General features: G+C 51.8%; 8 protein-coding genes across 8 annotated transcripts; 4 read left to right on the top strand and 4 right to left on the bottom strand.

The window, feature by feature from the left end:
- Nucleotides 1-569: 569 nt before the first annotated feature.
- CI109_106307 (uncharacterized protein) lies at nt 570-3,122 on the bottom strand (the record flags this gene model as incomplete). The annotated part of the gene is made up of 12 exons (XM_032007870.2): nt 570-835; nt 914-1,085; nt 1,151-1,475; nt 1,534-1,665; nt 1,739-1,834; nt 1,897-2,057; nt 2,125-2,290; nt 2,371-2,501; nt 2,559-2,694; nt 2,763-2,899; nt 2,971-2,978; nt 3,044-3,122. 12 exons carry the CDS (start codon nt 3,120-3,122, stop codon nt 570-572), a joined length of 1,809 nt encoding a protein of 602 aa, XP_031857879.2.
- Nucleotides 3,123-3,451: 329 nt separating this feature from the next.
- CI109_106306 (uncharacterized protein) lies at nt 3,452-6,268 on the top strand (the record flags this gene model as incomplete). The annotated part of the gene is made up of 10 exons (XM_065967817.1): nt 3,452-3,639; nt 3,701-4,459; nt 4,511-4,611; nt 4,725-4,869; nt 4,931-4,939; nt 5,001-5,170; nt 5,264-5,831; nt 5,898-5,937; nt 6,003-6,095; nt 6,176-6,268. 10 exons carry the CDS (start codon nt 3,452-3,454, stop codon nt 6,266-6,268), a joined length of 2,166 nt encoding a protein of 721 aa, XP_065823889.1.
- Nucleotides 6,269-8,016: 1,748 nt separating this feature from the next.
- CI109_106305 (uncharacterized protein) lies at nt 8,017-10,458 on the bottom strand (the record flags this gene model as incomplete). Its single annotated transcript, XM_032007868.1, has 15 exons — nt 8,017-8,169; nt 8,225-8,395; nt 8,447-8,504; nt 8,557-8,610; nt 8,669-8,721; nt 8,784-8,875; nt 8,934-9,048; nt 9,110-9,160; nt 9,219-9,395; nt 9,454-9,544; nt 9,589-9,647; nt 9,705-9,740; nt 9,791-9,926; nt 9,988-10,120; nt 10,185-10,458. 15 exons carry the CDS (start codon nt 10,456-10,458, stop codon nt 8,017-8,019), a joined length of 1,653 nt encoding a protein of 550 aa, XP_031857877.1.
- A 1,739-nt stretch (nt 10,459-12,197) lies between these two features.
- On the top strand, nt 12,198-13,552 carry CI109_106304 (uncharacterized protein; the record flags this gene model as incomplete). Its single annotated transcript, XM_032007867.1, has 4 exons — nt 12,198-12,463; nt 12,512-12,632; nt 12,701-12,790; nt 12,878-13,552. The coding sequence occupies 4 exons, from the start codon at nt 12,198-12,200 to the stop codon at nt 13,550-13,552; spliced, it is 1,152 nt and encodes a 383-aa protein (XP_031857876.1).
- A 1,671-nt stretch (nt 13,553-15,223) lies between these two features.
- CI109_106303 (uncharacterized protein) lies at nt 15,224-16,618 on the top strand (the record flags this gene model as incomplete). The annotated part of the gene is made up of 7 exons (XM_065967816.1): nt 15,224-15,267; nt 15,321-15,502; nt 15,552-15,658; nt 15,717-15,836; nt 15,883-15,955; nt 16,010-16,116; nt 16,247-16,618. The coding sequence occupies 7 exons, from the start codon at nt 15,224-15,226 to the stop codon at nt 16,616-16,618; spliced, it is 1,005 nt and encodes a 334-aa protein (XP_065823888.1).
- Nucleotides 16,619-16,740: 122 nt separating this feature from the next.
- Nucleotides 16,741-19,614, bottom strand: CI109_106302 (uncharacterized protein; the record flags this gene model as incomplete). The annotated part of the gene is made up of 10 exons (XM_032007865.2): nt 16,741-16,880; nt 16,938-17,339; nt 17,396-17,630; nt 17,680-17,752; nt 17,804-18,189; nt 18,276-18,313; nt 18,365-18,528; nt 18,583-18,808; nt 18,862-19,411; nt 19,462-19,614. The coding sequence occupies 10 exons, from the start codon at nt 19,612-19,614 to the stop codon at nt 16,741-16,743; spliced, it is 2,367 nt and encodes a 788-aa protein (XP_031857874.2).
- Nucleotides 19,615-19,944: 330 nt separating this feature from the next.
- Nucleotides 19,945-23,793, bottom strand: CI109_106301 (uncharacterized protein; the record flags this gene model as incomplete). The annotated part of the gene is made up of 10 exons (XM_032007864.1): nt 19,945-20,294; nt 20,359-21,451; nt 21,494-21,568; nt 21,611-21,972; nt 22,037-22,188; nt 22,252-22,336; nt 22,392-22,735; nt 22,782-23,578; nt 23,635-23,681; nt 23,748-23,793. 10 exons carry the CDS (start codon nt 23,791-23,793, stop codon nt 19,945-19,947), a joined length of 3,351 nt encoding a protein of 1,116 aa, XP_031857873.1.
- Nucleotides 23,794-24,031: 238 nt separating this feature from the next.
- CI109_106300 (uncharacterized protein) lies at nt 24,032-25,336 on the top strand (the record flags this gene model as incomplete). The annotated part of the gene is made up of 1 exon (XM_032007863.2): nt 24,032-25,336. One exon carries the CDS (start codon nt 24,032-24,034, stop codon nt 25,334-25,336), a length of 1,305 nt encoding a protein of 434 aa, XP_031857872.2.
- Between the last annotated feature and the right edge of the window lie 168 nt (nt 25,337-25,504).

The following is a 25,504-nucleotide window of genomic DNA, read 5'->3' as shown; positions in this document are numbered from 1 at the left end:
CAGGAGCTCAGGGAGAAAGCCAGGAGCGGAGAAATCAACCTGCGAGGTTGTCCGGCGCAGATCGCCGCGAAGAGGTACGCGCTCTTCGAGAAGGTGATCAAGGGATACCAAGGAATGATTAGGAGGATGGGATAGATAGGATAGCTAGATAGTATCCTTTTTATGTATACCATGTACTGTACAGCAACACCCACCACCATAGAAGGAAACCCTCAGAACTTTGTGAGGGGTGGTCTGTATGGTGACACCACCATAGAGCAAAAACCCTCAGAAGTTCGTGAGGGTTTTCATTCTGGGTGGTATGTTTGGTAAGTGATTGCCAAACTGTTGTACAAGATAGAAGCGCAACTGAAGTGGATTAAGATAGCCACAAGTCTGTTCTATCATCTACCATCGCTCAAAGATTGACTAGGAAGGTTCTAACCAAAAACCCTCACGCAGGAACGACCCCTATAACCCAGGAGCTCGGCAAAATGCCTGTGACTCGAGATTGCGTCCGCAGTAGCGATTGAGATACGGACATGCATGTTTCTATTGTTGTGTGCTATGCTACAGGTTTGAGCGCTCGCTCACAAGGCGTAAATCCTGCCTTCCCAAGGTGCCAATTCAATGTCCCCAACAATCCGCTGACTTTCCGTACCATCGATGTTCGAGATCAATAGCTTCGAGTCGCTTACATTGAGGTCACGCGGAAGAACGACCACCGAACGTGCACCTCGGCCATTGTCGCCCCGCGCCAGATTGAGGACGATGAGGAGCTTCTCCCCGATCTGTCGGTCCTCGCGAATGTATGAATAGGTGTCCTCGTTTGCCTCATCCAAGGGTACGAAATCACCTAGCAAGAGATATCGATCAGCGGTCGCGTTGGCTCACGTACAAGCTAAAGGCACGCCAATTCGTGATTCAAACTCACCGTAAATCATAGCCTCGTGCGATTTTCTAAAACAAAGCGTCTTCTGCCAGAACGACCAGACCGATTCCGAATCCTTTGTCTGTGCGGCGGCGTTCCATCCCTCCCGGTAATCGTCGTGAATTCGCATCCATGGCTCGCCTTTCGTGAAGCCGGCGTGCAAGCTCGAGTCCCACTGAGATGGTTGTGATCAGTGAGCCGCTTCGGTCACAACATCCGTATGTGTGTCAAGCAACACACCTGCATGGGAGTACGTCCGTTGTCTCTGGCAGTCATACGGTTGTGCTCGAGTAAGTCGGAAATGTCCGGGTTGTCTTGGCCGGTCTTCTTTTGTCTATACCTCACCTCGGCCTGGAAGTTGCGGATCGTCTCTATATCCTTGTACTCGGAGATATCCCAGTCCCGAGGCACGTTGATCATCCCCAGCTCCTGCCCTTGGTAGACGTATATGGTCCCGCCGAGCGAGCAATGGAATAGTGCTAAGAGTTTGGCACACCGTGCTCGGTCTTCAGGATGATCAGAGGCCATTCGTGATACGATTCGAGGCTGGTCATGGTTCTCGAGGCTAAATTGTGGTCAGTCCGGAACCGTTGATGATACGGAGTCAGATTATAGGAGCTCACTAGTTGCTGTTCCAGCCGCTCTCTTGCGCCATCTCCACTTGCCAAGTGTTGAAGATCTTCTTCAAATCGGACAGTTTCCAATCAGGCTTATGGGCTCTCGCAAATCCACCAGCTGCCCGATCGAAACTCTGACTATATATCGAATCAACCGTCAGCTTTGAGCAGACGATGATAGCCAGAACGAATCAATAAAATGCCTGCTTACTGGTGGAAATGGAAGACCATCTGCAATTCCTCGTTCTCGCGGACAGAATACGGAGCATACGCAGCGACAGCCTCGTCGCCTGGACATTCCCCCACACTTTGGAGAGACGTAAATCGTCAGCGGGGAGTGCTCGTTCGCGCATCTAGTCTTCAACTCACGCAAAGCAATCGTAGTGGGACAGAACCTCGCGATTCATTTCCTTCAACCACTCATGTACTTCTGGCCGGTTGATGGACATCGACCCGAATCCTTGGTATTCCCGATCCGGCTGGACCACGGGCGCGTCAGGCAAACCTGGTGCTTTGGCGATGAAATTGATCTGTTGGGACATCACATGTCAACTTAGAATCGAGGACTGAACTGATCTGAATGAGCGGCGCACTTACTACATCCATCCGGAATCCGTCGGCGCCCTTCTTGAGCCACCAATGCATCATGTCGTAGATCGCAGTTCTGACCTCTGGGTTCTCCCAGTTGAGATCGGGCTGTTCAGTGAGGAATAGATGAAGGTAGTATTCGTCGGTAGTCTCGTCGTATTCCCATGCTGATTCCCTGAGTAACAAGGTGGTCAGCGCAGTTCAGTTCAGTTCAGTTCAGTTCCAGATCGTCGATGGGGAGATTGCACAACTCACTGGCCAAAAGTGCCCTTCCAGTTGTTCGGGGGTATCCTCTCGTTCTTCTCGTTGTATCGGGCCGGTCGCCAGATGTACCAATCCCTCTTGGGATTGTCTCGCGAGCTGCGCGACTCTTTAAACCATACATGCTACAGCGGAGTTACTCAGCGCCAATTTACATGGAATGTCTCGCGGTGATTACTCACCTGATCCGACGTGTGGTTCACGACCAGGTCCATGACCAGCTTCATCCCCCTTTCATGAAGCGCTTCTAAGAGCTTGGCCCAATCTTCGAGGGAGCCGTACCGCTTGTCGATTTTACGATAGTCAGAGATATCGTACCTGGAAGAGCAACGGACCCGTCAACACCTTCCGACCGCTCGCCATGTAGCTTGGCAAGACAGACTCACCCCATATCCTCCTGAGGTGATTCGTATATCGGAGAGAGCCAAACGATGTCGACGCCGAGTGACTGCAGATAGTCTACTTTCGACAAGATGCCGAGCAAGGTGCCATAGCCGCTGGCGGCATGATCGCAAAACGACGCCTACAGAGGAGATCATATGCACTTCTCAGTGACATGCTGCTTGCCTGAGAGCAGCGGGAGACATAGCTTACCGGATAGACTATGCAAGAAGGCGAGACGCTGTTAGGATGCGGAGAGACCCATGAACGATCCCGGTCCACTCACCTTGATAGACAGTTGCCGACTTCCACCAAGCTCTGTCTGCTGGCCCGACTAAGGCCGTGTCATTGATTTGTGAAGTCATCTCTTGTAGATCGCGCAACGGTGAATGGAGTCGACAAGTATCATGATTCACTGCAATTATTAAAGGGCTGTCACGTATATATATAGGCATGTACGCCGTACACGCTCCCCACACATTATCAACCTGATCGGAGGGCCGGTTACGCCGAAGCTGGGCCGAAGACAATCCGGCTCAGCGTTGGATTACCCGAGATTGGAAAGGTGGGGTTAATCCCTGAGATATCCGGTGCAACTCAATCAGTCTTCACAAACAACCACCGATCCTCACTGAATGAAACGAGCTACTCTCCCTTCTTCCGCCGCTGCAAGGTCTATACCACACCGAGAGTCATGCCAGCGTCCGAGCATTCAACGCCAGTCACGGCTGCCAAGAAACGTAAACCATCCTGTGACCTATGTCGAAGAAGGAAAGTCAAATGCGTTAGACCGTCCGAAACGACACGATGTGAGGGCTGTATGGCCATTGACCAAGAGTGTGAGTACACTTACAATAGGAGGAAGCCAGGGCCTGTCAATCGGTAAGTGCGAAGGCTTCTAGGTCAACACCGAAACAGGACAATGAGATGAAACGTTTAGCAGGTTTACCAGAAATCCGCCTAGCGCCGCTCGTTGGAACTCTCATCATCGGATGACTGGCGCGTCCGTCAGCCCTCAAGAGCAGCCATTGCATCTATCACACATGCAAGGAATGATACAACCTACCTCACGTTCCAGACAGACCGAGACTCCGAGCGTATCACATCTGTCACATGGCCCGTCCCCGCTGCGACCGGAGACTGTGTCCCAAGCACATGCAGAGCTATCACCTAACGATGCCGCGTCGACCGATGTGCTCTCAGCCTTGTCATCTACATACGACATTCATACGCCGACGACAGCCGTGGTGGCTGGTGGCGGTCTGCACTCTAGTGGACCGGCGGAGGCCAGCCTGAGCTCCGTGACGGTCCAAGGACGACAGCAGCACTCTGACTCCGCCATAGACTGGTCATGGCTACGTATCAACCCGGGAACGTCATCCGGCTCGCTTATTGACGGGCCCAGCACTGCAAGTAATTCATCTGGATGGCTCTGGAACCAGGGCTTGAGTCAATCTTCTTCCACTGCTGTGGGGTCAGCAATTTCACCTTTAGACGGCATAAACTTGACAGGGGGTGCACCAGCTCCGGACATCTTTGTGAGCGATGACACTGGTAGTCGACCGGAAGGAGGTCGACTTTCTACTTCTTCTGTGTCGATATATGGCGTAACCGACGGTCCCTCGTTCCGTAAAGGGATCGAAGAGTGGATCCCGTGGAGTACGCTTATGCGAATACTTCAAGCGTACCACACATACCTCTAGTAGGTATTTAGAGTCACCAACCTACCTTATGTTACTTACGCTACCATCAGTGCGTTATGCCCGGTCATGCATTGGCCAACCTTTCTGCAATTACTCATGAGTAGAGAGGATGAGAGAAGCAAAACCTGGCGGGCTTACCTGTTGTCCTTGGGTGAGTTGGTCTACCACAGCTTGAGCTGCGGCTACCGACCCACGCCCGCCCAAAGCGATCGATCAGCTTTTCAAAATGGAAGCTGACCATAGTCTCACTCCTTTGTCGACCAGTTTCGTATTCTATCATACAGCTACCGCGATCAGCTCTTTCCTTCCTGGAAGTCCCAGCCCTTCGCCAGCTTCACCGTCGGTGCTATGCTGCGTCTGTTTCATTACGAGATCGAAGTTACCAGGTCGTCACTACGACAGATATCGCGTGAGCCATGAGTCTTCTTGTTGAACGTAGCCTCGAAGATCTGTCGCTGACCATACTACAGGACGTTGTAGTGAGTAACACTCGAGCGATACCGACGGGATTACGCATGAGATACTGACCGTACGTGCCAGCTGCGACCACATATATCTGAGCACCTTGAGCCGCACAACTGCCGCCAACGTAGCACTATGTAAAGCTATACGCCTGGCTCAAGAGATAAAGCTGTACGATGAAGGATACCCCGAGGTTAAACTCGATCGAATTGAGTTGGAAGTGCGCCGGAGGGTGTTCTGGTTACTCTGTATGTTGGATCCCCCGCTTCGGAGCTCAATATCCCTTCCATAATCCATGCTGTAACGGTACCAGCTAATGTGTTGCTGGCCGACTCCGACAGACGGCTCGGATCGTACCATCTCTGCAATGACAACTACCCCTCTTATGATAGCCGACAATGATCTGCGAGTGCCTCTCCCCTCGGCAATCGATGATAACTTGATCACCGCATCTGGTGCATTCCCGCAACCTCCCGGTGTTTGCTCAGTGCTATGCGGCTTTCATTTCGTTTCACGTATCTTCGGGCTACTCGGCGCCGTCCTCACAGCCCATCGGTCCCTTTCACCGCAAGAGGCTTCCGTCCAGCCTGACTCGTCGTTATTACCCGCCTTGTGGGTTCCAACACGTCCGGCGTGTCAATTTCGAGCCGCACTTCAGCGGATTTTGGATGATCTTCCACACGAACTTCGATTGATCGGCTCTGCGCATACGTCTTCGTCGAGGGACAGATCAGAGAGTCAACGAGGCAATGGTGTCTACGAGACGTGCAAAGCCAATTTGCTTGTCTCGCAGGCCATGGTGCGATTTGCGATACGCCAGTACGCTGCTGCTATCGGAGAACGGGACGATGAATCAGAAATGGAGGACAAAGATTGGGTAGAAAAGCATGTGCTGAGCACGCTCCAGCTGTATGTCCACTATTGTATGATGGACTTGGTCTTGGAAGTCGCTGACGCGCGAGAGGAACGCCCTAGGATGTTAAGCGAAAGCTTAGCCGCGAACGGCGAATCACTAGTGAGCTTCACAATCGGCAGATCCATCATTCAGTAGGCGCGGTAAAGCTAACAGCGCAATCACAGCGGAACAAGGTCTTATACATCGCAAGTAACCTGATAGACAAGTATCACGGCTTTGCAGAGGTGAACGACTATGTGTCCGGTCTCCTCGGGATGGTGAGTTGCAGATCGATCCTTCAATTCTCGTTGCCCTGCTCAAAAATGCCAAGCGATGAGATTCGCTGACGTAGAGACAGTATGCGAGGATCAGGGAGGAACAACATGCTAGTTTGCTGGAATCTGTGGAAAGCGCGGGGCAGAGCCGGGCGTCCACTCCCGCCCGAATGTGAGCTGGCTCAAGCCCGACGGGGTCGTCGTTATGGATGAAAGCCGGATTCATACGTGCTCCAAGGTCCGTGTAAGACTTCTCACACGAAAATCAATCGCGTGAGGGCTAGCCTGCGCCTGGTTTTCCATATCCCGGCCATCGTGGCTGATCTCGGATGGACTGAGTTTCCGATTCCTCACCAGCCCGGTGGCTCTGTGAACTGTCAGTCGCCAGACTGATCTGCGGGCCCTCTACGCACAAGAGGGTGACCCAGCGCTTCATCGTGAGCTCACTGATATCGACTGGCGACACTAGCATGAGAGAGTGAAGGTCTCGGTGCAGGATTGGTTATGTCACAAATACATCTCATGTTTGTTAAAGGATATGGGTGGTCGGAGGGGTGATCGTCACCACTGTCGCAATGATGGAGGTGTATTACATGCAGAGACCCTTGTAGCGCCCGGGGGGTTAACCCCTTAACCCTGAAACCCGCCTGGTGAAGTGGGCAATCGAGCGGGCGGTAATAGCGTTAAGGGTTACCTCGATGTCGTGATGAAGCGGTGCAGTCCGAGAGGTAATGGGCTGAACGGGAAGTTCGGACTCGTTTGTGGGACGGGGCACTAAGAGGATGGGGGACAATTCAACCAGAATCCCAGGTAGTCCGGGGCTCTTGGGTCTCCTGAAGGGCTCCAAGCGGTCCGGCTTGGAATCAACCTTTATTTCAACGGTAATAAACCCGTCCCGATCTGGTCGTGGCTCAGACACAGATCGCGCCTTGGAAAAACAATTCATTTCTCTTCGGTGAATCATTTACGGTATGATTGCCAAAAAGCCTCCGCAGGCCGATGTGCGGAAGCGTTTGAAGGTAAACTGTCAACATCTTGGCGAATTGGAATCCAGCAGTCTTGGAACGGATGTGTTGGGTGTCGACACGATAGCATTTCGGCGAGACGCTCGGAAAGACTTCGGCGATTGCTTGCCGACCTATGAGGGCAGAAATGCATTCGGCCGACGATATCGTCCTGCTATCCCATGGTTGATTCCCAATCTTCTGAAGCCGTCTTGCTGAGCACTCTGCAATCGCGAAACGTTGCAAGTCAGTGATTTGGGAGGTTGTGTTTATCGTTCGCACTCCAGTGCTTTGCTACACGCACCCCACGGAATGTTCCCGGTCTGGTATAATTCGCTGCGGTACGGCCAGTAGATCGTCATGGGAGTTTGATTTCACGAAATGGGTTATGAACAAGGTGTATGGTTCCACTTTGTCCAGTCGGGTAACTGGATGAGAGACATTTACTGTGTTCAAGGCTCTTCTTGTTGCGCATGGGTAGGCTGTAGTCACAACATCATTCCCGGTTTTCTGGCAACAAGCAGGAGTCTGCCTCGTCCTCAATCAGTTAGCTCACAGTCAGTGTCATGTATTTTTAGCCGGATCTATTATGCTTGTTAGTCGACGCTGATGTCACTGTAGCCTTGTCTGAGTAAGGCACAATATACATAACACACCCAACAAGTTACCTTCTGGGGGCGTGGTTTCAATTATCCGACCCTCGACCCCATTGCCACGAATGACTATAACGCCTGTGAAGATTTCGACACAGCTTCCAACGATTTTGATTTTCCTTCTTCAATCCCATAACCAGGTATATTCTGACTCCCGGATCTCACTCCGATCTCTTGAGACTGGTGTACAATCTTCCTGCTCTCCTTATGCCCGCCATACGTCCTTCTTCCCGCGCCTTGAATCACACAGTCTCACACGGTAGCTTTTTACTCCTCAGCCTCCTTATCGATGACGGTTTCTTTGAACTTCCTTGCGGGAATTCGACGTTCGAATAAGATATCGAGCTCTCGGAACGATCTACCCTTACATTCGGGCAGACGGAAGTACGTCCAGACCGTGATAAGCGCGGCTGATGCACCCTGAGATAGAAGTAATGAGCACACTGCGTATCCCGAGTATGAGAAACCTACGTACCCAGAAGAATCCAGCCTTGCCTTTCCAGTTCCACGCATCAGGGTTCATCTGGTAGGTGTTGAGAATGCCGGAGACGACGCTGAGAATATTGTAAACATTCCTGGAAAGGCCGACCGTCTTCGACCTGAGACGCGTGGACGAGATCTCGCCAACAACGCAATACGCAATGGGCTACGCAGAGTCAATCAAAAGGCAGCGGGGCTACGCTGCAAAAACACTCACTCCGACTGTGAAATCGTATACAAGTACCCAGAGCAGAATCGCGGCGGCTTGACCCCATCTGTGACGGCGTCAGCAGACTGCTACTGATTCAGGCTGTTTCAGTGACTCACGCAGCATTGCTGTTGGTTTCTGCCGGGAAGGAGACACCGCCCACAACCAGAAGACTGTTTCAAATGTCAGCTCAACTACACACTTGACACTTCGATGGGTTGAAAGCCTTACAGCGCAGTGAGGACCACTAAACCCGATAGATAAATTGTCCGACGCCCGCAATACTGTCCAGAGAAACAAGAATTAGTTTGCCAGCCAGCTAATATAAGTGGGTGGATGGACGCACCGTGAGTGTGATCCAAGAGCCACAAGTACCGATGAATGCGAGTCCAGTAACTCCAAGACCCATCTTGAAGGAGTCCTCGGTACTGAGTCCGGCTATAAACGGGAACGTCAGGACCTAGGCTGCGGTCGCAAAAGCGGACATGTAACGTACCTTGCTGGAAAAAGTAAACAGGTGAATTGGCAAAGCTACTACCGGAAAGGATCTGTGCGGCCCACCCAAGGCAAGCAATTTCCGTGCGGCGAAGGTCGGTCCCTTTGAAACAGTCCTAAGCGAAAGCAGGTCAGCTCATGCCGTCTACACTGTTGTGGTCGAAAAGCTGTACTAACGAGATAGCTGGTGTTTGGTTGAGTTTCCAGCTCATGTTGGTTGGTACGGATCTAGGTCGGATTTCAGCAGCGTGACATGACCGGCCAGGACACCCATAACTTTACTCACCATCATGGCAACCGTCTGTGCGGGGTCGGTGACATCGCCTTTCCTCGACAGTCTTGCAACGGCATGTTTTGCCTCTTCCAGTCGTCCCTTACGAACGAGGAACCATGGGCTCTCTGGGGCAAGCGTTACGAGTATGAAGAGTGGCACCGGCCACATCCACTGGATCGCGAACGGGATCTAAAGCCAATATCAGCAGCCTCACCCATACGATTCGTTAGCCAAAAGGTGGACTTACTCTGTAGCCCCACTGGTCAGTTCGCGACGAAGTACTTTGGAGGACACCGGCAGCGATGAATTGGCCAATGACCCAGCACAAATTGACATAGCTATTATCCTATCAGCATTGGCTGGCAACGCTGCATGTACTCACGTTGTAAGATAACCTCGAAGTGGCACAGGTGTGATGTCACTAGCATACGATACCGCTGACTTTGGCGCATAATCAGCCCCCAAGTTTCACGTAAGGAAACACGCTGTACAACTTACGCTCGCAAAGGCTCCCCAAGGTAGACCACAGAGTAGCTGTCGCCTGAGGTCAGCCGGAACGCTATCGAAGTCGGCTGGTCACTCACTTGTCCGACGAACAGCACCTGTACACTGGGGGCAAAGAAGACGATGAAAATGAAAGCAACAAGTGCGACCAGTGCGACCTGAATCGTACGGCGATACCCCCAGCGGTCTTGAGCCCAAGAACAGGCAAAGACACCACTGCTTGACGTCAGCATATCGTCAAGCATACGTTACGCAAGTAGTCGCAGTTGTCACATACATGAAGCAACCGATTGTTGAGGCTTGACCGATGGCGGTTTGCCACGTGGGGGACAACTGGTAGGAGCCAGAAGACTCGGACCAACGTCCATATTTTTTTCGATAGGTCGGGAGTCCGATGATGCTACCAAGCACTGGTCACGGTACCGAGTGGTTAGCACATGTACAACAAGCCCACTGCTTGCTGTATAGACTTACATCCGATATCGTACCCTTCCATAACGATGCAAAGTGAGATAGCAAAGGACCAGAATGCCGCCTTGGGGTAGACACGCAAGGCTGTCTTTAGAGACATAGACCGTTCGAGTTCCTCAGCAACCATCGCATCCTGTCGGATCTGATCCCAATCTTCGACGGTCGTGGCACCGGCATGCTCGAGGTGTACTACTGCTTTGCCGATCTCCTTGGCGTCCATTACAGCTTCACTGTTCAAGGCGAAGCTGCTAGTTTTCTTTTCGTCGTTCGCGTTCATCGCGGGCAATCTGGGGCAGTTAGTCTAGCTGTCGAAGGTCTGCTGGTGGGCGTTTCAACTGGTTTCAGCATCTTGTCGCGTTCTAGTTATACCCCACAGGAGACCGTACTGGAGACCCACTGGGGCTCAAATCGGCAGAACTTTCGGCGAAATATGAACAGTTATCATCGATATACGTTAAGCATTCGTTGTAAACGCGATGAATTCCCCTATCAGTCCTGCATCAGTGTGGTTAGGAGGTCGAATAGATTGCCGAAGATATGCCGAAGCCATCGGCCAAGCCCCCAACAAAAGTTCCGGTACCCTGTCTACCGCCTTCAAAGCGGCTTCATTGGCAATCATGGCTTAAGCACAGTGAATTGTCCACTGTCATTGCCGCTCAGCTCAGTGCTGCATTGGCAGCCCCGCGGAGTGGATCGCGGTCTCGCCCTCGGCATGATGCCAAGCTCGCATGTTAACAGCTTCCTGAATTCATCTCCGCTTCCACGTCAGATCTTCTCCGATGCCTCCCTACGGCCGCACGCGATGTCTCGGCGTGAGTGGCAACCGTCGACTATCGACTTGTCACTCTGACTAGCTACATGTGATTGTCGTCACATGTGACCCCATTCAGAATGACTCGGCTTACGGTGTCAGGGTAAAAGCACATTGTGTGAGTGGAGGCAGCATATCAATCAGTATTACGTAGCGTGGATCGCAACCCGCTAGAGCCAAAACTGATTCCGCTGATCAAAATGCTGGCGGTGATTATTGCTAACATCGCTCGCTATTCGCCCGTGGTGTCGGCATCGCCAAGCACTGGCTCGTGACCGCAATCGTCTTCGTCTATAACTGAGTGTGTCATTTATCCCCATCGACGCCAAGCGGGAGCGATTTCGGCAAGCTCTCTCGGACCTAGCACCCTGACTGACATGTAGATACGATCCCTTAGTCACTTGATCATCCTACGGCGTCGCGTGTTGATCGGTTGTCATATGGACTAGTTATGAACTGGACAAACGAAATATGGTAGTCGGTCGTGTAGATCATCCGCGCTCGGCAAAAAGGTTGGACCACCGCGAGAGGCCTCGGCGGGTCTTTTATAGCCGTAAGCCGGTCAGGTTCGCGATTACCGTGAGAATATGCCGTCTCCTCACACAGTCTGCATCACCACCACGTCTCTCTTCAGGGGTCAATGCAATAAGTTTGCTTGATGACAAGAAGGTGTAGTACGCTCTACCAGACATTTATTCGAGCTGCAGTCTGTTACAAGTTTTATCTATTTTTATTTCTCAGCTTTCATCTTCCCATCTAATGTCTGTCTGGCTCTTGACCTCGAGCTATGCGTTTTCAGCGGTCGTACCATCTGCCAATTATGTGTCATGTCCGTGTTGGGTAAGAGGCGGAAGCAGTATAAGCAGTGTTCCCCGCCAAGCAATCTATGCCTATGGAGGATTTGATGATTTTGTTCATATGCTAAAAATAGTCGGCTGAATGAGAATTGATATCCCGTTGCGCCATGTGACAGACAATCTTTAGTGTATTTACCCCGGTCAGCCCCGATTGCCCCACACATGGTACTCTACCTGAATTGAACGGATCAGACGCCGGCGCCCATTTGGACGAAGCAAGTCAATGTAAAGCGAACAACCATGTGATGTTGAAGATGTCACTTATCCTCAGCGAGATACATATCTCTTGACTGTCAAAGCCCTGCCGAATCCCCTTTCCCAGATCTGCGTCATTCTCCAATCAACACGATGAAACTCACCGCCGCACTTGCAGCCTTCGCTGCTCTGGCCCCGTCCCCCGTTGTCTCCTCGACGACCACCGAAAGTGACGCTCTCAAACCCTTGACTATAACCACCGATGGTATCAATGCGACCTTCATTGGTTACGGCGCTCGACTTACCCACCTGTATGTTGACGATAAGAAAGGAGATCCTCGGGATGTCGTGGTAGGCTATGATGATCCCGTGTTGTACACAAACGAGTCTGCGAATCACTTCTTCGGGGCAATCGTGGGGTGAGTTGTCGCGCACAAATCTTTGACACGGCTAACACAGTCATGTAGCCGCTACGCCAACCGAATCAAGAACGGCTCTTTTGAGCTGGACGGCAAGAACTACGATATACCTAAGAACGAGCATGATGGTCTCAACACGCTACACGGGGGCACTGTAGGGTACGACCATGTGAGTGGAGCTCCTCCGAGAATGTGTGTGTGATACTTAGGCTCATACTATCCTTTTGTGTACTGCAGCGCAACTGGTCGGTAGCTCAGTACAACACCACTAGCATCACATACTCCCTGCTTGATTCAGACGGATTCCAAGGCTTCCCTGGTATCCTGGTGAGTACTGGCTGACCACGTCCTTCATTCTGTAATCATGAGATGTGATTCTTTACAATTCCTGCTGACGATCTCGCCCTACTGCAGCAAATCTATGTGACATATGCGGTGCTGGCTAATCCACCGCGTCTAACCACTCGTATCGTCGCCATTCCTCTTGATCAGAATACGCCTGTGATGATGTCCACTCACATCTACTGGAACGTTGGTTCCTTCACCTCGGCCAACATACTAAAAGACACCTTGTACATGCCATACTCCGATCGAGTCATTCCCGGGGATTCGATCCTGATCCCCACCGGACAGTTGCAGTCAGTCAAGTACCCATGGACGAGTCCTGCGGTCCCTCTCAACTTCACTGGTGAGCGTCCCATCGGCGACGGCAATGGCCAACAATGCGGAGCAGGTTGTGACGGCATCGATAACGCCTTCATCCTGGACCGGCCCTCGGCCGAGGCAGCTGAATCAACGGTCCTTCAGCTGTATTCGGCCGACACTGGTATCAGGATGAAAGTTCGGACAAACATGGGTGGTCTGCAGCTGTATAATTGCGCCGGCATGGACGGCACTGTACCTCTCAAAGGTGATCAGAAGCAGAACGGCCTGGAGTACATCGAGAAGTACGGATGTCTTGTGATTGAACCGCAGGACTGGATCGACGGGATCAATCACCCAGAATGGGGCCGACGAAAGGAGCAGATCTTTGGGCCCGACACGAGGGTCAGCGAGAACTGGGCGCAATACGAGTTCTCGACCGAGTAGCTGCGGCTACAGAAAGAGGTGGACGAGATGGACAAATCTAAGCGAGGGACAAGGAGAACGTGATGGGACCAGAATATAAACATAGATCGGAATAGTGAAGAAGCCAGAACAACCCACTGTATGGCCGATTTGGCAGCCCTATGCAAGGCTCCGCATTTTGTGAACTCTGAAGTGTCGTTACCTGGTAAATCGTATCGCTTTCACAATAGCGGGTGAAATCAAAATAAGGGCGACCAGATGGGACATGTCGTAAGATGCACGTTGTATCGTTCCGCCTGTGTGCCGCACTGGCTGCACAGAGACGGAACTTCCTTGTCTTTCCTGTTGCTGCAACCTGAGCAGGATAACACCTTCTTCTGTCCCCTCTCCTCTGGTGTTGCCGGTCTCGGGGCCCGTGCATCGAGATCCACAATTAGGGAGTTAGCCGTGAGCATCGAATGTTAGGCAGGGACAGGAGCCGGATCATGAAGGTTAAGCTGGACTTGGTCTTTCAGACGTTCTCATAATCAAGGACAGAGCTTGGCTATGTCAAGTGGCTTCTTCCGCTAAGCCTCATCGACGGCCGAATGCTGTCCTCGGTTGACAGGTTTGTAGCGGTGCGTCTGCTTACACGGACGATACCATGATCTCCTCGGTGCAGGACCACTCACCCAATGAATGGTAGTCACACCGAGGTAACCTCCTGATAGAACGAGGCGATAACTGATCCTTTCTGGATCGCATAATCAGCCCATTTCACACAACGACAGCCGACCTAGCACTAGTATCAGCCCAGACTCCGTTCTTCAACGCTCGGTGCCCGGTTACGGCAGGCCCTGCGTCAACGAAAGCCCGTTTCAGTCGTTCACGAAAAAGGTATAGACGTCCAGAAGAGTCATCTAGCTCGAGGTAGATCACCGATATCAACCGAGAGACTCCCATACATCGAAGCGAGCGCAAAGAGCAAACGATGGGCTGGACTAGGTTCTGTCCTGCCGGTGAAGTAGGCTGCTCACCGACTTCTGCGCTCATCATCGTGGGCTGATTGAGAATATTACGGACGTCCGAGCTTCTCAGGAACCGTACGGCACTATCATGTTCACCTCCTGTCAGGCTCATTACTCTCAGAGTCAGGTGGAAAGCTCCCGCTGGGCGAAACGCTGTAGTCGGGACATGTGGTCGGTGAGGAGCTGACTTGCTGCGGTGTATCGAGGCGAAGTCATCTTTGAGTCTGGTCAAAACGGTAGCGAGACGGAGTCGAGATGAATGGTTGACGAGGGGTATGCATAGAAAGTGAGTGAGCCGGGGACGAATGGATGACATGGTGAGTTGGACAATGCAACAATTATGGTGGATGGTCAGGAAAAGCTAAAGTCGCCGCGGGTATTTCCAGAGAGCTGTGTGAGAACGCATCCAACAAGGTAATTGCCTGTGACTTAGAGTGCATTGCGGGTCCCTGGGATGACTACCCCTGAATCGGCTGAATAAGCATACCGATAAGGTTAAGCGATTTCACTTGATAAGAGTTATCAGTCACGGTATCGCGGCAACGCGGTACCACGGTAAGTTGGAGCGAACGCTATCGACCGGCAGGTTGTGTATAACTAGCGTATCTGGAAGTCATTCGAAATCGGTTTTATCCAACTCTTCTTTCTTAATTTCGACTCCTGACCCGACATCGACAAGATCAACATGGCGACTGTCAACGTACTATTCGACGGAGTCTCTGGCTACATGTGTGTAAAATGCGTGCTCGTTGCCGGAGTTACGCTTATGCCTGTGTGTTTAGGGGGGGGACCGTCCTCTACAAGTTCAAGAACGAGCAGTCGACCAGGTACCAGTCCGTGAAGCTGTTCGCCCTAGTTCGAGATGCAAACAAGGCAGAGAAGGCTGAACACTACGGAGCTACCCCTCTGATTGGCAGCTTGGACGATGAAGAAGCGATATATCAAATGATCACTTCAAACAACAGTGGGTTTCGACCGTTCTTGGAAAGGGTCATGCTAAACAAATGTGATAGTCACCACCATCCTCCACATGGCCGATACCACCAACTGGGTTCGTCAGTCCTACCTTATCAAAGCACTTGCCGCTGTCAAGTCCGACGTACAGAAACACTACGTCTCGGTAAGTCGATACTTGATCAACAAGACGAATCCGACTCCCGAAGCTGACGTCAGTTGAGGTTGCCGGTGCCGACTCATTCGGTCCCGCTACCGGCTGGCCTCGCAAAGATGCGGTTAGTGACCTGGAAGATTGTTACCAACAAGAAGTTGACTGTGCTGTGTCATATGAGCGCCGTACTGTGAGTTGTTTCATGACGAAGGTGTCTCGTGCTTACGTGATTGCAGGTCGACATGAACATACATAACACTGCAGAGGCGGCAGGCATCAAGAGCTACATTGTGTTTGCTCCTTGTGTCTGTAAGTGGAGCCTGGATACATTGACTGAGCACTGCTGATACTGCAATTCATCAGACGGCCTGGGTTCAGGATTCGGACATGTGACTTCTATTCAGGTACCAGGCTTGATTCGAGCTGCAGCCAAAGACCGGGCGGCACATTATACACTGCCCGGCACCGACGTGAGTTTCTTCGTGAACCGCCGATGCTGAGTCTATTCAGGGCTGGTCTATCGTCCATGTCGAGGACATTGCAGACCTCTTCCTCGCCCTACTTCACTCGTCTCTAAGCAAGCACGCTCCTTCTGGAAAGGCCGGTGGATACTACTTTGCCGAAAGTGGTTTCGCTTCCTGGCAACAGATGACCCAGACTGTGGCCAAGTTCATGTATAAACGGGGACTTGTTGACAGCGCAGAAGCCACCCCGTGGCCTGGACTTCCTGACAAATCCATCGCCGCCCAGTCTCTGAACTGCACTCCCGGTTACGTGTCCCATATATTCGGTGGTCTCGTCCGACTCAATGCCCAGCGAGGAGCCACTATCGGCTGGAAGCCAAAGTATGATGAGTCGTACTTCTTCGAACAATTCGACAACGAAATAGACCCATTGCAGGAGAAAAACTTTGCGTTTGAAGCCAAAAAGATCTTGAAGCACGATGAGATCCATGGGGAAGGTAAACACTAGATCTAGTAATTGTAAGATTAGCATTATACACTACATGTAGGTCCAATCACACACATGGTGTAAGGGATATCAAACCGGCAGTAAATTGCCCTTCGGCGAGTTAAGGTGAACACTATGCTCATTCACCCCTTCTCCATCCCTAGAAGCTGATAGATGTCCATGGGAGAAACCGCCGCGGATGGTCTCGCAGAGTTTAGCCAGCTCCAACCTGTGGATGAGAGATCGGAAGACTGGAAAGCCGAGAACATAGCATTGAGGTCACCTGCTCCTCACTAATCAGTCGTCATTCCTGGAAGGACGATCGTTGTCTTACACTCACTGTTACGGGCGACAGACATGATCCGGTTGTCGGCAGACATTGGGTCGGGGCGAGAGAGATCGATTCCATCTGCTCGAGGCGTTTGAGCCAAGTGCATTCCGGTAACTGCGCTCGATACAGGCAGCCGATCGGCTGATAGCATCGACGTTTGCTGAAACGATCCAAGAGGCTGAGCTGGTGCTGGAAGGGCGTTCACATCGGATTCAAAGGTCGATAAGGTTGGCCCGATGCCTCGCCAGAATGCTGCCTGCTTAGCGATTCCTTGCTTGAGTGATTTGATGTTCTCGAAAGTAATAGCTTTGAATAGAGCGCGAGCCATGTCTTCCTTCTTGCGTGATGCGTCGCCAGATTCAGCAGGCTCTGAAAGCCCCAAGTCGTCGTCCCGCTGTCGCGCCTTGAGATCTATCAGATCGTCAGAACGAAGGGTTAGACAAGGCAGGAGGAGTTCCGCTATTCACCTTCCGAGAAACAACGTCCTGCAACAAAGAAGCAGTAATTGACAGATGGAATGGCCAAGTAAAGATGAGGATCGATGACATCGGCTAGGACTAACATGTCTCCCACGAAGCGAGCGCAGTGGAGCCATGATCCCGCCTGTATTGACTGCACAGTGAGTTGATCAGATTTGCCTGTCGGTCCAAAGCTCGCAATGCTTTCCACTTCTTTGCCAGGATCGTAGAGGTACTTCGAGCACTAAAAAGACAATGTAAGCAACGGGTGTACAGATCAGGAGAGAGCTTACCTGGATAGTATGATTCCACAAATGGAGAAACAGGTACATTGCTCCTTGACCCGCACGGTAATGCTTCTGTAGGCTAGGTGGCACCGTCAGTCGTCTAACTCCCTCTGATCCGGCAAGTGCTCACTTTGCCGCATTCCACATCATATCGAGTGGTAGCTCGTCGTATTGTGCTGCTACCCGAGCGCGTAGTTCTCGTATTGATGCCGCTCGCTGCTCTTGCTGAGCCGAATTCGTCGAAGGATCGTTGAAGATGTCAATTGCGGGACCAAACGTCATGATCATCTCAGCTGCGAACGGAAAAGGTGATCGCAGTCGACCTTCATCTTGATCCAGGCCGGATCGTGGCATCTCGTCTTCTCGTGGAAGTTCTTGCGTTATCTCATCGGAACGTATGCTAGTTTTTCGACCTTCGGCGAAAGAAAGACTGTAATCCATGACAAGTACGGACCAGAAAAGCAGGCGGTCGCGGTACCGGTCGGTTTCCGGGATCTCAACATGATCCGTTTTCGACTAGGGACTCATTTTCAGCGTTGGACCAAAGGAGACCAGGGGAAGAACCATACCATGTGCAATGTTGAGTCCAGTGTTAGCCTCACAGCCATGCCCATGAACATCCACATCTCCGTCCTCGATCCTAAACAACCAGAATCAGAGTTTGCGACAGCGCTACAGAAAGATCACTCACCACTACCCAGAGCCGCCTCGACAAGTAAGAGCAAACCAAGAATGGTTTCTCTACTAGGTATGCCCATCATGCTTCCGACCTGCCGCCTGGCTTGTTCCAAAAAGATTTTCCCGAGGGTGTGTCTTGGACTTGAGGGGTCACATATCTCGGGATGATCAGAGAACCTGCAAGACACATAACAGTCAGAAGTGAAACCGGACGTCATCAAAGCGACTCACCTGGCAACGAGAGCACCTATGCAGTGGAAGAGAAAGGGAAATTGTGGGCTGTCCTCTCGGACATCGGAACGGACGAAGAATGGGAATCGACACGCAAAGTGGGTAAAGTAGAGATTCAGAATGTGCTGTATGATGGGGGTGCGTGGCAAGGTATGTTGATCCAGCGTCATTGGGAGGGTGTCGTTGAGGGTGTCGGGGGATGAATCTATCTCACACCGCTCGAAACCTGAGGGGGTCCTTAGCGTTGCGTCTTTGAACCATTCTGATATTTGGACTCACCTGGGACTGTTCCTGTCCGACCATGAAAGCGTAATGTCGTCAACTTGCGCAGAGACGATGCCTCAACGGAGGGGTCAAAGGGAAGCCGTGAGGGCCCAGGTATAGGATCAACAGTCGCAAGGTCCGCAAGTGTGTTGTCGTTCTCGAAGCCGGACTGGTTTGCGTCGTGTTGCCACGGAGGAAAGTCCATCGTACTGAGAAAGTTCTCTGTATCCCATGTTGGAAAAGACGTAGCTGGTAATACGTGATCACTTGGAGAATTTCGTTGAGGAGAGTCCCCAGGAGCTCTAGGAAACAGGTCTTGAGGCGTCGTTAGGGCTACATTGCTGATATGCTGTTGCTCATAACCGATGTTGGCTGCCCGATGTATCGCTTCTGATGAGTCCAGTCGCCTGGAACCTCCGTCTTCTTCTCGAAGCGACTTGGTTCGTGGTCTGCCTCTTTTCCGACGGCCATCCTCGGGTGGCCAAACACATTCGAGCCCATGCAGTGTACAAGATGGACAGGCCTCAGGGGGTAAAGCACCGCAGCGAGTCCGACGGGCGCGACACTGGACCAAAATCAACGATATCCAGTCATTCATATTCTGAGAGTACCTACTGGCAAACAAGCAGTCTTGGACCGCGTAACCTTTTGCTTCTTTCGACCATCGCGCGATGCTGATGCTGTCTGTGATGGATATGTACCCCTCACCGATCCAGTTGAGCCAGAGCTGCCGTTGTCATCCGAGTCGACTGACCCTAAGGAGGACATATTGCGGGATTGATGACGAGGGAAGGTGTGGTGAGGTGGGGTGGGGTGATTGAGGGGAAGGACGGAGTCTCCGCTGTGGGGGTGTGAGGGTGTTGATTTGTTAAATACGAATGCCTGTGCCAGGTGAGTGTGCGTGTGAAAGGTGAACCGGGGAGAAGGACCCGGGTGGCCCGCAATGTGTTTAGGCGCACGGGGTACCGGTGGGACCCCCCCGCAAAACAGTGTGTTACAGGTACATTGGAAGATTACTTAGGCATGCGCATTAATAACCGGTTACGTGTATCGTACATGCAATGACTACTGTTCACATCTAATCAAAGTCGCATCATTCTAACTCTCAATGTAAAGCTTGATCGTCTTGATCTCAAAGCCCCGCATATCGAATGACAAGCATACCACTCCTTCTACGTCCCCTGACTCGATACCCAGCGGTACTCCCTTATCTTCCAATATGTTGGTGACTGCGGCTTGTCGTACTCGCATGCCACGAACACGCAGAGTCGGTTGGGCATGACCTCCGAGTCTTTCAAAAAGTCTCAGCACGACAGTCTTGGTTCTGCCGTCCCCTTGTCGATCAGCTTCTCCACGCTTTACCGTGTCAAGGACGACGTTTGGAGCTCCAATTACAGCGAATGGATTGAACTTCAAGGCGGCGTCCTCAACCGCGCCGAGGGAGTACGCTGTACAGAACGTCAGCAAACTCAAACCCGCCTCGACCCATTTGGATGAAGGTAAAAGTCTCACCAATCATAGGCACGTTGAAGGCGGTTGCGACCTGAGCCACATCACTTTCGACAAAGGTCTTGAGATGAGGATAGATCGCCCAGCTACACTCATGCACTCCCATATCCGCGTCTGGGTCTGGCGATTTGGGCGCACGAAGGAGAGAGAGAGTCATGACGTTCCCACAAACGGCGTGGCCATATTTACAATCATTGATGATCGCTACCCCGTAACCGTATTCGGAGAGATCGGCAAAGGTATGTGCGCACACTTCGAATTTGGCAGCATCATGGGAAGTGTTTCGATGGGTCGGACGTTTGACGAAACCAAATTGTGCGTCGTAGGTTGCTTCGTCGGAGAGGATAGTTGTCGGAAGCTCGAATTTGAGAATCTCATGGCTAGCGTGCCAATCAGCGACCATGTCGAATCGAATCAAAGACCGCGAATCCATATTCTGTGAGGCTCCAACCGCATCGAGAGAGATCTTGACGTCGATTCGGCTTCCATTTAGAGATACCTTGGCACCGAGGGTCCCACGAAGAGGGCCGGATTCCACAACGGTGATATCCTCGAAAAGGAGATGTCTCTGTTTCTGCAGGTGGAACGAGTCGATATCCCAGGCGTCGTAGTTGTTGGGAACGTCTTCCATGATGACCAAACCTCCAGACGACCCGTCAGGAACCAGTTCCTTTCTCGCCTTGATGTCGAAAAGACTGACGATCCTTCCCTTGTCAAGAGTCACCTTTATCGTCCCGTTGGCAAGGACGAACCGAGTCGACGAGGTCTGGTCAACCGAGACCGAGGAAGTCGTTGAAGGGAGAACTATGGGACGAGCTAGTGGCGAGTCTTTGTTGACATCAAACAAGACCAAAGTAGATGATTTGTCGAGACTGGTCTGGCAGGATGCCTGCGGTACTACACCGTTTGGCGAGTCTTTCACCAACACGACTTCCCTTCTCGCACGGCTTGGCAATGTGTTCACCGCGACTATGGACCCAGCGTCACCCAGGGCTCCTGGTGGAGGGGAACCGAAGAGACAATCGTAAGACTCGTGCAGTATCGAGCTCAACACTTTCTCCATGTTGGCATATTTCCGCTTGGCGTCGTCGTATATCTGGCGTTGAGTCAGGGTGTCTCCGACCAAGTATTCACTCACCATCGCGATTCCGCTCCCAGGGAGTACATCGTGGAACTGACAGAGTAACAAGTCTTCCCAGCTTGCATCGAGGCGCTGGACACATTCAGTCACCGGTCACATGGAATTAGAACTCACCTCAAATGGATACTGATACGCTTCGTTCACAAGAGAAGCTACAGTGGCTGCGTATTCTGCCTGTCTTGCTAATATCTCGTTCTTCCGATTCCCTCTTTTGATCGCGGCGTGAGTCGTATATGTGCCCCGGTGACACTCGAAGTACATCTCTCCTCTCCAGATCGGAAGATCGAGACCGTTGTTCGTTTCGCCTCGAACCGAGTCGAAGAATTGCCCAAAAGTCCCTCCCATCCGTACTTTAGGCACCTGACCCCCTGCGAGAGGCAGTTGTGCTATCGCACGAGCGCGTCGAAGTTTTTCCAACATGACTGGCGTGGGTCCTCCCCCGCCATCTCCGTTTCCGAAAAGGAAGACGCTTTGATCTATGGAGTCCGATTAAGCGACCGAGAAGTAGGTGTGGGAAAGCGACTCAGGCAAAGTACTCACCTGTAACTTCCAAGTTCTTATGAGCTGTTACGGCTTGACAGATTTCCTCGATGTCGCCTTGTGAAGAATAACTATCCGTCGGCGACAAGTGAGCTAAGACCTGGGTGCCATCGAGTCCGACCCAGTTGAAGGTTGAATGGGGGAATTTATTACTGCGCAGTGATAATCGATCAGCGGGATTCGATAAGCTGTTTGATTGACAAACTCAAACATACAATGTGTTCCAGCTAAGCTTTATCGTGAAGAAGTCTTGTGCGTCGGCAAGACGGATAATCTGTGGTAGCTGTGCGCAATATCCGACTGCTCATCTTACATCAACATCGACCCCATCAAACGCAGTTGCGACCTCACTCACATGTGTCAGGAAGAACGCACGTATTCGATCTGATCCCAAATCGGCTTTCAAAGTATCGCTGACCGTATAGGAACTGACGACAGAGCGCCTCCCCCGAAGGCATATTGACATCCATTTCAACCCATGTGCATCCCACTGGCTGGAAATGCCCGGTGCTGACTCTCTCTTTGATCCTAGAGAACAGCTGGGGGTAGAGTTGCTCGACCCATTTGTACTGTTGCGCCTGTGTTGCCGCGAATCGATGCTCGGGGTATCGATCCATGAGATCGCATTGTGTTGACCAAGAACGAGCGGACTTCTGTTGGGTGACCTCGATCGGCCATAGCCACGCAGTATCGATGTGGCTGGGTGGGTGTCAGCTGGGTCGGCGCAGAATGGTATTGGACGCACCAGTGACCGATTGCCCAGACCTGACCCTCCTCGCGGGGTCTGAGGCTGTCTTTGTCTACCTTGGCTTCCCAATCCTTCCCTAGAAGGTTCTCTGCCAATCTTCGACAGACTTTGAAGCTATCCTCGTCTTCGGGCTGGAACGCGTTGATTATCTTATTGACGGTCCATTGCGCGCGGCTCCCAAATGCGCTTCCCGGAGGAAGACTGGTGCTGAGTTGCTGGAGAGCGATCACATCCCAATACAGCTTCTGGGCGACCATATCGACCGCTACCAGATCGGCACAATTCAAACGATAGTACCTCTCATCGTCCGCCGCCGTATCGAGAATATCTTGTCCAACATTGTTCGGGTCCGGGTTTTCCAAGGTCGCTTGACCAAACATGGCGTTACACGATCCTTCGATGTGGTAAACAGCCGTGCCTGACTTCACGACGTCGCTCGGAATGATGAACTCAACACGTCGGTCTCGACCGTATCCACCTGTAAGACCATGCTGGATCTGCCCGGACGAGTCAAACACCATGCCTTCCCCCGAGCAGTCAAACTCAAGCTGTACCCTCTCATACTGCTGCCAGTCTGATGGAATGTGGAGCTCGACCTTGAACCAGTGATTGGTCCATGCAGGGCCAAAAGACTCGCCTTTCTTTGTAGGTCGGAAGTCTTGCTTGATCGCTTCCTCGAACGTAGGCTTTGATCTTCCGGGAGCAGACCAAACAGATATCGAGACGTGCTTGGTATCGTCGAGCCGATGTTTAGAAATTGCACCAGTCAGAGTGGTATGTCGAGATGATCCTCCCTGTACAACCTGACTTGTAAGCGTTCTGTTATCATACAAATAGCGACTCTACCAACCGTGAATCGTCTCAATCGCTCGGCGATATCGCTCAAGGGCTTGTAGCCTGGAACTCCGTCAGCGCGGCTTGCGTCGAGAAGCGGGGGCGGGGTCTGATCAGAGGCACACTCACTCGCCGACAAGTTGATTACGGGGTAATTTGCTCTGATAGTTTCCATGATGACAGTATCGCGATGTTGCATGTACCAAAGAAGCGAGCCGTGTAATGTATATCCTTTTATCTAAAGATCTCACGGACGTTCCGGATATGAACGTACGTCACAGAGCCGTGTATATCAACAAATTAAGCGAGAAACCGCTTAATTAGGCTAAGTTGATTACGGTCAGTTGGTAATACAGTATACGAGGTATGTATAACATCACCCCGTTTCTCCACTATCACAGAAGACCACACCGATGCATATCCAAAAAATGCATACGGCCACTTTACCTCACCACTGGGTCTCGATCTGGTCATCGGCAGCGGCGCCTATCACTCTCATCCCGAACGATGCCGCCTCTGAGTCCCCTCACCTGGAGTCTCATCGGCTTCGCCCAGTTCACTTTCCCGACACCACCATTCGTCAGACCTTTCGAGTAACTCTCGGTGCGCAACGGATTCGCCTCACCGTCTCAAACGAATGCGGCGATTCAGATCTTAGCTTATCAGCGATCACTGTGGCTAAGACTGCACCGAAGAAAGATGGTGTCACCGCAGGTTCACCTTTGACCTTCGAAAAAACCCTTCAGACCGTCAAGTTCGGACTGAAGCCCACGCTGGTCATCCCGCCAGGTTCCACAGCCATTTCCGACGACATTGCCTTGGAGCTGAGCTCATTGACCGACATCACCGTATCAATCTATCTCGCTTCTGGTGAATCCGGAGCAGCAGTGACGGGACACTTCGACGGCAAGGCCGATACGTGGCTTCAGCAAGGCGACGTCACCAGGTCGAGTCGACTCAATAATCCGACCTCTCTTCACCATTCTTTCTACGTGACTGAGATAAAAGGGTGGCTACCACAAGATTACTCCGCCATTGCTTGCTTCGGCGATAGCATCACCGATCGAGGCGATTCGTATCTGCCGCATAACGAATATCGCGGATGGATAGATGTTCTGTCTTCACGGTTGGCCGACATTTCGTTGCGATTGTCAGTTCTCAACTTTGGCATTTCGGGAGATCAGGTATACGCTGGTGGTCTTGCACGTTTCGATCGTGACGTGCTCCTAGCGAGCGGTGTCAAGTACGTTATCATACACATGGGTGTTAACGACATCGGTATCACGCCCCCTACGGCAGAAGCACAAGACGGATTGTACAATAGGCTGATCTACGCTTATCGCCAGCTCATCACCAAGGCTCGCGCCCGTAGCCTCGTAGTCATAGGAACTACTATCATGCCATTCCTAGCTCCGCCTTCTTGGCCCACACCATGGCAATTCGCCCATGTCAAACGCGAGACGACTCGACAAAGGATAAACGCGTGGTTGGTGAACGAAGCCGATTTCGATCATTTGATTGATTTCTCAGCCGTTGTTACCGATCCCGATTGCCCTCAACGGATTCGCAAGGAATACCAGCTGTGCGATTTCTTGCATCCGAGTCACGAAGGGTATGAGGCGATGGGCAAGGCCATTGATATTGAGAAGATCTTCGAACGAGAAGGAGGATGTTTGAAGGAGATTGAGGTGGGGACGCCCCAGAACGGGACGGCATAACCCGGTGCAGCATTGCTTAATCCAGACTATGCATCGAATATGATGGCATCGAATATGATGGCATATATTATTAATACAAGAGATCGATGGACGTCAGGAGAAAAGACTATGAGGTCGTTATATGATGGGTGATGGTGGCTGGCGTATGTGAATGACCCAGTAATGAGA

This window comes from Kwoniella shandongensis, chromosome 11 (assembly GCF_008629635.2).
Source record: "Kwoniella shandongensis chromosome 11, complete sequence".
NCBI lineage: Eukaryota > Fungi > Basidiomycota > Tremellomycetes > Tremellales > Cryptococcaceae > Kwoniella > Kwoniella shandongensis.
This window is presented reverse-complemented; position numbering and strand designations above follow the sequence as displayed.